The sequence below is a fragment of the Otolemur garnettii genome, unplaced genomic scaffold, assembly GCF_000181295.1.
Source record: "Otolemur garnettii isolate 467f Iridium unplaced genomic scaffold, OtoGar3 scaffold00031, whole genome shotgun sequence".
NCBI classification, from domain to species: Eukaryota; Metazoa; Chordata; class Mammalia; order Primates; family Galagidae; genus Otolemur; species Otolemur garnettii.
Genome location: NW_003852426.1, coordinates 3,783,233 through 3,794,700, shown reverse-complemented (window position 1 = coordinate 3,794,700; position 11,468 = coordinate 3,783,233). Strand labels below are relative to the sequence as shown.

Sequence of the window (11,468 nt, the reverse complement as noted above, 5' to 3'; positions counted from 1 at the left end):
GATTCTCTTGCCTCAGCCTCCCAAGTAGCTAGGACTACAGGCGCCTGCCACAACACCCAGCCATTTTTTGGTTGTAGTTGTCATTGCTGTTTAGTGGGCCTGGGCTGGATTCGAACCCCCCAGCTCTGGTGTATGTGGCTGGTGCCTTAGCCACTTGAGGTATAGGCACCGAGTCTAGGTATTAATTTTCTGTTGGCTAAGTTGTTTTCAATTTTTTTCCTGCATTCTGTAGGTTTTTATTCTGTCTATTGTTTCTTTTGCTGTGCAGAAGCTTTTTAGTTTTATAATCCCATTTGTTTATTTTTGCTTTTGTTGCCTGTGCTTTTGAGGTCTGATTCATAAAATCTTTCCCACACCAGTATCTTGAAGCATTTTACCTGTGTTTTCTTCTTTATATTTATATATAGGTCGCTTTATATTTAGGTCTCTGATCCATTTGGAGTTGATACTTGTATGGGGGAGGGAGGTAGGAGTCTAGTTTCATTCTTCTTCTTCTTATTTTTTTTTTTTTAAACAGAGTCTCAAGCTGTCACTCTGGGTAGAGTGCCCTTGTGTCACAGCTCACAACAACCTCAAACTCTTGGGCTTAAGTGATTCTTTTGCCTCAGCCTCCCAAGTAGCTGGGACTACAGTGGCCCGCCCCAACACCCTGGCTATGTTTTTTGTTGTTGTTGTAGTTGTCATTGTTGTTTAGCTGGCCTAGGCTGGGCTTAAACCCAGCAGCCTGGGTGTATGTGGCTTGGGCCCTACTCACTGAGCTATGGGTGCTACCTGTTTTTAACTTTGACTTTTTTGTAATAATACTTGGCTTAAAACATGTGTTGTTACACAACAAAATTTTCTTTCTTTTTTTTTGCTGTTTTTGGCCAGGGCTGGGTTTGAACCTGCCACCTCCAGCATATGGGACTGGCACCCTACACTTTTGAGCCACAGGCACCGCCCCAAATTTTCTTTCTTTATATACTTATTCTATAAGTATTTTCTATTTTTAAACTTTTTATTGTTTTAAATTTTAAATGTTTTTGTTGAAAATTAAGACACAAATGCACACGTTAGCCTAGGCCTGTGCAGGGTGAGGATGACCAATATCACTGTCTTCCACCTACATTCTTGTCCCACTGGAAGGTCATCATGGACAGTAACAGGCATGAAACTGTCATCTCCTGTGATAACAATGCCTTCTTCTGGAATTCCTCCTGAAGGTCCTGCCTGAGACTGTTTTTCTGATTAACTTTTTAAAAAGTTGACACATAATATTTTACATATTTGTCAAGTATATGTGATATTTTATTACATGCACAGAATGAGCAATGATAAAATCAGGATGTTTGGGGGTCTCTATGACCTTGAGTACTTATCATTTCTATGTGTTAGGAACATTTAAATTCTCTCTTTTAGCCACTTGGAAATATACCATAAATTGTTGCTGACTATTGTCACCCTACTCTCCTATGGATCATCAGAACTCAGAATTTCTAACTAGATGTATATATGTACCCATTGACTAGCATCTCTTCGTCCCACCCTCCCGCTCATACACCCTTTCTAGCTTCTGGTATCTATCATTTCTACTGTCTATTTCCATGAGATCAACTTTTTTTTTTTAACTCCCATTTATGAATGAGAACACACGGTATTTGTCTTTCAGTGCCTAGTTTATTTCATTTAAAATAACAACTTCCAGTCCCATGCATGTTGCTGCAAATGACATGATTTCATTCTTTTTAATGGCTAAATAGTACACTTAGGTTGATTCCACATCTTGGCTTTGGCAAATAGTACTGCAATAAAGAAGTGAGTGGCATCATAGCTTATAGAAACCTCAAACTCCTGGGCTCAAGGCAATTTGCTTGCCTCAACCTCCTGAGTAGCTGGGACTACGGGTGCTTGTCACAACACTGGCTTTATTTTTGTAGAAACTGGGATCTTGGTCTTGCTCAGGCTGATCGATAACACACAAGCTCAGGTAATCCACTGGCCTCAGCCTTGCAGAGTGTGAAGATTATAGCCATGAGCCCTTGAGCCCAGCCTAGCATTCTTGTCTTGTTAGAGAAAATGCTTTTCATTTTTCCTCATCAGTGTGATGTTAGCAGTGAGTTTGTCATATATAGCTTTTATTATGTTAATGTGTGTTTCTTCTATGCCTAGTTTGTTGACTACTTTTATCATGAAGGGATATTGAATTTTATCAAATGATTTTTTAGCATCAATTAAATGATCATATGGTTTTTGTCCTTCATTTAGTTGATGTGATGTATCATGTTTATTGATTTGCATATGTTGAACCATCCCTGCATTCCTGAGATAAATCTCAGTTGATCATGGCATATTATTTTTTTTCTGGTGTATTATTTTTTTTATGGGCTGTTGGATTCAGTTTGCTAGTATTTTGTTGAGAATTTATGCATCTGTGTTCATCATTGATATTGGCTTGTATTTTCTTTTTTGGTTGCATTCTTATCTGGTTTTGGCATCAGGGTAATGCTGGCTTCATAGAATAAATTGGGGAGATTTTTTTCTTCAATTTTTTCAAGTACTTTAGGGATAATTGGTGTTAGTTCTGTTCTGAAAGTTTAGTTAAAAAAAAAACAAACAACAAAAAAAGAAAGTTTGGTAGAATTAAGCAGTGAAGCCACTGGGTCTTGGACTTTTTTTTGTTGGAAGACTTTTTATTACTGATTTATTATGATTGCATCATCCATATTGGTCAGTTCAGATTTTCTGTTGCTTCCTGATTCAATCTTGGTAGGTCATATGTATCCAGAAATTTGTCCACTTTCTCTAGGATTAGCGTTAATGTATAGCTATTAATAACAGTCTCTGATAATTTTTTATATTTCTGTGGTATTGGTTGTAATGTTTCCTATTTCATTTATGATTTTATTTAGGTGTTCTGCCTTTTTTTTTCTCGCTTGGTTTAGCAAGTAGTTTCTTGATTTTGATTATTTTCTCAGAAAATCAACTTTTAGTTTCATTGATCCTTTGTATTTTTTTTCCTTTGGTCTGTTTTTCATTTGGTTCTGCTCTGATCTTTATTTTTTCTTTCCTTCTACTAATTTTGGGATTGGTTTATCCTTGCTTCTCTAGCTTCTTGAGGTTCACTGTTAGATTGTTTGAAATCTTTCTACTATTCTACTATGTGAATTAAAATGAGTGTAGAAATATGGAAATATGTTTTCCACTGGTAGTGGGAACACTTATAGGGTCACGGACAGTGGTTATGGCCCCAATCTTAGCCTTGATCTTCAGGGCTATTGTTTATGCCACCTCCACAGAGAGCTATTCTGGATGTGTTGTCTACAGTAAGAGACCAATACTTCCATCACCATCATTATTACCATACCTGGGGAAGAGGCAGGGAGGGTGATTTAAGATTGAGAGACTCAGGGAAGGCACAGTGGCAGGGAGGAGGTTTTCAGTGTCAGCAGGGCATTGAAGTCCCAGTAACATGCGTTTTAAGCATGAGTAGGTGTGTTATTGGTGTCTAACACCATACTATTAATGGAACTCACTGAGGTGAAAGGTAACTCCATTCTTTTTTCTCATTTGTCCACAGTGGGTCTGGGAAATTGGCTAGGTGAAAGCGAAAGTACTGACACCAGCAACCTGCTGAAGCAGTACTGGGAAGCAAATCACTAATGGGGGTAGTGGCCGGGCAGACACCTCTGGGAGGGATTGGCCAACTCAGGCACCTGAACCAGAATAAGACCCTGCAGAAGGGCTCAGTGCCCGTAGCTTAGTTAGTAGGGCGCTGGCCACATACACCAAAGCCCAGCCCAGGCCTGCTAAACAACAATGACAACTGCAACCAAAAAAATAGCAGGTGGGCAGTTCCAACTACTTGGGAGGCTGAGGCAAGAGAATTGCTTGAGCCCAACAGTCTGAGGTTGTTGTGAGCTGTGACGCTATGGCACTCTATGGAGGGCGACATAGTGAGATTCTGTCTTCCAAAAAAAAAAAAAAAAAAAGATCCTGTAGAACAGGCGTCCTGCGGGCCACATGTGGCCAGCCCAGGACATTTATCCAGCCCATTGGATGTTTTTGCCACCGCTGCCTGTCCTTTTAAACTATAGTTTGGCCCTCCAACAGTCTGAGGGACAGTGAATTGGCCCCCTGTTTAAAAAGTTTGACGACCCTGCAGTGTAGAAGGAGATACCTAACTTGAGCTAGGGATAGAGAATAGGTTTGCTGGCCAGAGGGCTAGAGGAGTTCGTCCTTTTGTGTGTTTTCTGTTTCATGAGCATTTCTCTCAAAAAACTTCTGAGTCTCACTAAGTACAATAAAGGAAAACAGTTATAAATGTTTCTGTGTTGTGGCTGAGTGGGGTTGGGGCTGTGGTTGTTGGGGGAGGGGGCAGGAAAGAAAGAAGGGCTTTTCCAGGAGAAGAGTCTCTTCCCCACCTCACAAAGTATTTCTTTCTGAGTTTTTCTTCTACACTCATCTCTTCAGTGTCTGTGGACACTTATTTGTGGTTTGGTTTAGGCCAGAGCCCTTTCTACAGAGACACCCCAGAGACTCCTGTGTGCTCCATCGTTAATGGTATGGGTGACTGGGACTGGGCTACCTAGAACTGTTTTCAACTCTGTAGAGTGAGACGGAAAAGCTTCACCTCACTCCACTATGGTAATTCCAGACACCATACCATTCACCCCAAATAACACTCAGAAATACTGGATATTGAATGTCAAAATAGACATTAGGGGTCCAATTTCATGATATGTCATGTTGGATAGTGAGATAACAGGACCATGCTGAAGAGGAAGTGGAGAGAAGCAGGACTCCATGAAGTGAGGAATATGAGGAAAAAGTAAAAGACTCAGGGTAGAAGAAAGAGGCAGACATCATGCGATTTTTCTGAACTGTGCTGGAACTATGGACCCTGTCACCTCCCTGCCTCCCCCAGAGTTAGTTGAAGGGAGCAAATGCTTGAAAGTAAGAAGCAGCTGAGCATGGAGTTTTCTTCATTAGGGAGAGATCCTTCAAGTCCCACAATAGATAGATAGATAGGGTTGGAAAATTTTTAATAATTCCTTACTTCAAGCCCCCGCCCCTACACCAACTTGGAGTGACTCATTGGTAGTGAGTAGTAACAGCAATAACATCATAAGGGTGTTACTACTATCCAAACGATCATTCCAGTGGAGGGCTTTTATTTTATTTTTTAATTTTTATTTTCTTTTAAGTTTGGGAAGTAGTTTCAACCTGAAGAGTAGTTTCTGGAATAAACAAACCTCCTTGTTCCAGATGTAGGCTCTGGTGGCACGGGAAGGCCCCTTGGAAATCTGATTATTGTTCCAATCCGTGTTGAAATATACCAAGAAAAAGAGTCTGGTACCATGACATTTCCCTCCTATGCTGAAGGCGCTCCCCACATAATTTGCAGTACAAATTTAGAGGCACCTGAATATGTGCCCTGCTTCGTGTGCTCTGTTGAGAAGAAGAGGTGAAAATAAAGAGTCTGAGTCTCCTAAGTTCACGCTTTCACATGTGAGTGGTTGGGTTTTCCTTGCTCAATGTCTGGCTCTGTTTTCACACCTAAAACTGGAGCTTGCATGGGCAAGAGGAGCACTTATTAAACTACGTTCAGAGCGTGAGGAAATAGTTTTGAGACAATCCATTGGTTCTCCAATTACAAATCATCTCAATATTGAAACAGCTTAATTTTACTTAATGACAATTAAAAATGTTTGCCGTTTTCTGTCACAATGTAACCACCTCCAAGGGAGAGCCCAGGCAATGCGATCCTCAGCGTGGGACAGGTTCGGTCACCTGCAGGTCTCGCACGCCCCCTCCCGGCCACTCCGCCTTGAGCCAGGGCCGGGCTGGGGAAGCGAAAGCGAAATCTGCCGGAGCCCCGAGGGCCTCAAATGAGATCCGGGCTGGGAAAGTAGAAGGGGCCAGGAATTTGAGAGAGACGGGGCTCATTTCAGAGCTCAGTCCTCGGTGCTTGAGCTAAACCCCCCCGGAGCTGCAGTCCCACTGCCGCGGTTGGTGAGTTCCTGCGATGGGGACCTGGAGCGCTGGCGGGGACGCAGCCCGACCCACCACCTCCCGGGCTTTGGACCCCGGAGGTGGAAGGGCACGGAGCTGAGGCTGTACAGCTCTCTGGAGCTCCGGGGCGTCTGGCCAGGGTGGAGGAGGAAGGTGGGGGCGTGGGGGGGATTTTGTTTTGTCTTGTTTTTTTTTAAAGCCTGTCGCTTGGAATGGCCATGCTCCCTACTACCTCTCTTGGACAGGCAGAAAGCCATCAGCACAGGAGGGTTGTACTAATGACCACAGGGTACCCAGGGGGTCTTTCAGGGTAGAGTGGGATAGAATGAGAAGCTGATGGACAATGGACAGGTTGGGCGGAGTGGACAGGGGGGGAAGGGGGGCGGTGTCAGGATGTGTTCAAGGATTGGGACTCCACTTCCATAATTTCTCAACTTCTGCCCATAGACGGCGCCATGCGGCTCCCTGACCTGACACCCTGGGCCTCCCTGGTGCTGGTGGACTTGGCCTTCCTCTGGTTACTTCAGGGGTCTCTGGGGACTGTGCTTCCTCGGGGGCTACCAGGACTATGGCTGGAGGGGACTCTGCGACTTGGAGGGCTGTGGGGGCTGCTGAAGCTGAGAGGGGTGCTGGGATATGTGGGGACACTACTGCCCCCGCTCTGCCTGGTGACTCCCCTGTTTCTCTCCCTGAGAGCCCTGGTCTCCGGGGCCTTGAGTGCTCCTCCCATCAGTGTGGCTTCAGCCCCTTGGAGCTGGCTGCTGTTGGGGTACGGGGCTGCAGGGCTAAGCTGGGCTGTGTGGGCTGTGCTGAGCCCTGCTGGAGCCCAGGAGAAGGAGCAGGGCCAGGAGAAGAGCAAAGCCTTGATGTGGAGGTTGCTGCAGCTCTCCAGGCCAGATGTGCCCTTCCTTGCTGCTGCCTTCTTCTTCCTTGCTGTTGCTGTTTTGGGTGAGTTGGGAGAAGATATTGGGAATTGGGGATGGTGGGGAAAGGGCCTTGGCACCAAAACATTCATCTGTTGCTTTCCTGCCTCTTTCAGGTGAGACATTTATCACTCACTATTCTGGTCGTGTAATTGACATCCTGGGAGGTGATTTCGACCCTGATGCCTTTGCCAGTGCCATCGGTTTCATGTGCCTCTTTTCCTTTGGGAGGTAGGTGATGGGCAGTTGGGTCCATTTGCCAGCCCTCTTGTCAGGGGCCGTCATGGTCCTGATGCCACTTTCAAACCCTGTTTCTGCCCATAACAGAAAATATTTAAACTCAAATATGGGTTACTTTGTTCATATTTTGTTTCATCCATCCATTCTTTTCTTCTTTTCCTTCATATTTGCTCAACGTCTTCAAGTTTATATTCCATTATTATAGGTACAAGAACAAGGGACTGTAATACGAAAGTGGTTTATGTGTCCAGTGGACTGTCTCTTGGTTACCTCTCAACTTTTCTGTTTCCATGAAATTCCCTTTCTCCTTTCTGCCTCCGTCCTCCCACCAGTATGTGGATCTCCAGAGTATCTCTCCAGGGTGGTCCTCTTGTTGGAGTGAGCATGTTTCTGCCTCTTGACTCTTCTTTCCTAACTCATCTTGCCAAACCCAGAAGATCTTAGTGGGAGAATTATCAGCTTTCCTTATAGTTTCTTTACTCTTTTCCTCTTCATTTGCTTTCCCCTCTTTTTAGACAAACTCAGGAGTGTACTCACCCCAAACAAACAAAGGAACTGCTTGGTAGGGCCAGGATGAGGGGAGTAGGATGAGGTGACTGAGGCACTCAGGGTGCAAAATTTAAGGAAGTGCCCACTCACCTTACCCCAATCCCAGCCCAGTTTGATGCTGCTCCTTTTTTCTTTTCTTTTTTTTTTTTTTGAGACAGGGTCTCACTATGTCACCCTCGGTAGGCTGCCGTGGCATCACAGCTCACAGCAACCTCAAACTCTTGGGCTTAAGCCATTCTTTTGCCTCAGCCTCCCAGGTAGCTGGGACTACAGTCACCCACCACAATGCCTGGCTGTTTTTTGGTTGTAGTTGTTGTTGTTTGGCAGGCCTGGGCTGGATTCGAACCTGCCAGCTCTGGTGTATGTGGCTGGTGCCCTAGCCGCTGAGCTACAGGTGCTGAAACGATGCTGCTCCTTTTTTACAGCCATCCTTCATTTAGAGGACCCTCAAAGCCAGTTCTTCACCATGCCATCATCCCATACTTGCTTCTTTCTTCTGACACTCACCACAGTCATGTGCTGTGTGACAACATTTCAGTTAACAATGGACTGCATGTAGATGGTGGTCCTGTAAGGTTGTAACACGGTACTTTTCCTGTATTTAGACATGTTTCAATACACCAAGACTTCCCATTGTGTTAGTTGCCTGCAGTATTCCGTTCAGTAACATGCTGGTCAGGTTTGTTTCCAGGAGCAATAGCTGAACCACACAGCCTTGTTGCGTGGTATCTGTGTCATCTAGATCTGTGTAAGTACCTGAGTTGTTCATGTGTCACCAAAACCATCTGGTGACACATTTCTCAGAATATTTGCCTGTTTTTAAATGACACATAACTGTACTCAAATGTACTTTTTATTGATCAATCCATTGCTAAGAAAAAATCAGTCCCCAATTACTTTTCACTTCTGTGTAGCATTTGCCACTAGTACATGTATAATCTCTTATTCTTTGTTGATCTCTTTATTCAGTTAGCTTTTATGCTTCTCTTTTCTACTTGCCAATCCAGTCTTTGGAGAACTTTTCCCTTCTGGACTCTTAAATATGGTTTTTCCTCATGCCTTAGTTCTTTGATCCTTAAAAACACTTTTCCTATGGAGCTAATTCAGTTTCTCTCTGCAGCATCTCTGTGTCCATGTTGTGCCCTAGTCTTGTAAACCTGGTGTCCTCCTTCACTCTCCCATTGGATAGCCTAGTCTCTTCTCACACTCATTCCATCCTTCACAGACCCAGAACTTCAAATGCATGAACTGCCTCCTTGTTTCCTTGCAAGTGGCTCCCTCTTCTTATTCCCATTCATGTTTTAAATACTTTAATACTTTTTCAGAGTATTACAGGAGTACAAACACTTTGTTATATGGATTGCTTTAGTACTGCTTGAGTCAAAGTTACAAGCGTGCCCAGATAGTGTACATTGTACCCATTAGGCATGATTTCATCCATCCCCTTCTCCCCACCTCACCTGCTTGATTTCTTTGGAGTTTTACTTCCATATGTGCACAAATGCTGTTTGGTTAGTTCCAGTTTAATAGTGAGTACAGGTGGTTTTTGTTTTTCCATTTTCTCTTGTATTTCATTGAGCTTCCTTATAATCCATATTTGGAATTCTTTATCTGCTATTTCCATGTTTTTGTTTTGGTTAAAATCCATTGGTGGAGAGTTGTCATTTCCTTTTGGGGGTGACCTCAAGCCCTGATTTTTCCTACTTCCAGGCTTCTTTTGCTTATTCCTTCTCATAGGTTGCCCCTGTCCTGCTGTCTTTACCTCTTTCCAGCAGTGTGAATTGTGTTGGGTCCCCGGGCTTAATCTCCAATACGGGGGTGTGTGTGTTTGTGTGTGTGGTACTCATATGACTCAGCCATGCCCTGTTTGGTTGAGTCGGGTGACACTATGATGAGCTATAGAGTTGTTCTTCCTGTTATGGGTTGATATTTGTATGAAGGAGTCAGTGACTGAGATGTTCTTTTGTGCCTGTGGCAGGCTTTGGTCCCCAGGTGGATTACTTGAGTACCACAGCTTTGTGAGAGACCCTGAAGCTCCCAGGGGGTTGCTTCATCTCCACCACCCCTGAGGTAGAGTAGGTAGCAAGACAGCCGGCTGGTAGCTAGGGTGTGGGAACCTGAAAGGCTTTGCAAAGCCTCCACAGGGCTTGGAAAATGCTTTTCTGGCCACTAGTGGCAAGAGGCTGGTATGAGATCAGGATGACTCCATACCATGAGGGCTGTTCACAGAGGGGTCTATAGGCTGGGTGCTGAGGCCCCAGAGTGAGTTCTTTCTGTGCTTATCCAGTAGCACAGTGGTTTTGAGGGGGAGGAATGAGCGATACCCCAAACTGCACTGCACCCTCTCAACAGTTCAGTCCACATGTGCTCCCTCACAACCCAAATCCAGCTCTCAAACCTCACCTAGTCTGTGTGTCTGACCCAGTACTGTGCATCTCCGTGAAATACTAGTGAGGAGGGAGTTCCAAAGTTGTGCATCCCTTTTCTACTGCCAGTCAAAGGTGGAAGAAGTTTGTGGGCCCCTCTCTCTCTAGGGATCTCTGCCTGTAACATATGCCCATCGGCAAGAAACAGCTGCTTGCAAACTTCTTAGTATGGACTACTCTCCCAGTTGTAATGAGTAGGGGAGGGGTGGCTGCAGCACCTGGTAAGGCAGAGCGCCTCAGTGTGAAGCACTGCATTGCCATGGAACTGGGGACAAGGCTATTCCTCTTTAAACGCCACACCCCATGTGGCAATTCTGCATTGGGGGCAACGGACACACTATTAGTTTCCTGTTCCTCAGGATTCCACTACACTCTCCCGTTGGAGATGACTGCACAGGGCTTCCATGCCAGCTTCCCAGCTTCTCCCCTGCATCCCCTCTCATGTCCAAGATGTGCCAAGTCTGGCTTACGTTTATGCACTGGTGTGTACTTCAGTGAAATGCCAGAGGCTGGAAATTCCCAAATTGCTCCACTGCAAGTGCTTAAGGGGAAGAGGAGGAAGGTTTCACTTTCCGAGGAAACCACAGCCAGGTGTATGTGCCCATCAGAGAGAAGCAGTCAGTCTTGCACTCTTGGCTCAAACTACACTCCCAGTTGTACTGCGTGGGGCTGGGACCGCAGCTCCCAGACAGCCCATCCCCAAAGCCCAAACCTTCATTATTTCATGTCTGACTATCCCAATAGCCTCTTGAATATGGTAGCTAAATTTGTGATAGAAACCCATATTTTGTGACAAACGTGCTTTTATGATCTAATTATTTTCCTTTAAGATTTATTGTAGAAATTTGGTTGGTCTAAGAGGAATTTTCCAAATTCAAGAATGAAATGGGGGGGGCAACATGATTGTGGGGCTCCTGAGAATGAGGGGGGTGTTCATGGCTGCATTTCCTGTGGTGAAATATCTGAGCCCACAAAGAGGGGCTTTGATTGTGGAGGAGGAAAGGGACCAAGACAGAGGAGATGCTTGGAGGGACAGCACTGAGGAAGGCTGGAACCTCCATTCTAGTCTTCCCTGTGTCTAGCACAGAGTGCCCTCCGGGCGGGGATAATCGTCAATTGGTACAAGTTGTGATTTTGTTCTCGTATCTGGCTCCTCACGTCTCCCCTTTCTTCTTCCTCTGTTTATTCCTATGCCTGTTCTCGCTGTCCTGCCCCTCTGCCCCCCTGTCTCCCTCATTTCTTTCTCTTTTTCCTCTATGGTGGCTCTCCCCAATTTTGCCTTTGTCTTCACTCTGGGCTCCTCCTCTGTCTCTCTCACCCACTGCTCCTTCTTGCCTCT

At 45.0% G+C, this 11,468-nt stretch overlaps 2 protein-coding genes across 2 annotated transcripts in view; both read left to right on the top strand.

Annotated features, from left to right (window-relative positions):
- Positions 1-3,639, top strand: part of LOC105886924 (small ubiquitin-related modifier 1-like) — a 32,441-nt gene extending 28,802 nt beyond the window's left edge. Inside the window, exon 4 of the mRNA XM_023512811.1 lies at positions 3,557-3,639. Coding sequence (XP_023368579.1) covers positions 3,557-3,639 — 83 coding nt within the window. The remainder of the gene's footprint in view (positions 1-3,556) is intronic.
- Positions 3,640-5,835: 2,196 nt separating this feature from the next.
- Positions 5,836-11,468, top strand: part of LOC100940392 (antigen peptide transporter 2-like) — a 13,450-nt gene continuing 7,817 nt past the window's right edge. The window contains exons 1-4 of the mRNA XM_023512810.1: positions 5,836-5,991; positions 6,439-6,939; positions 7,031-7,145; positions 10,874-10,886. Coding sequence (XP_023368578.1) covers positions 6,447-6,939; positions 7,031-7,145; positions 10,874-10,886 — 621 coding nt within the window. The 5' untranslated portion in view covers positions 5,836-5,991; positions 6,439-6,446. The remainder of the gene's footprint in view (positions 5,992-6,438; positions 6,940-7,030; positions 7,146-10,873; positions 10,887-11,468) is intronic.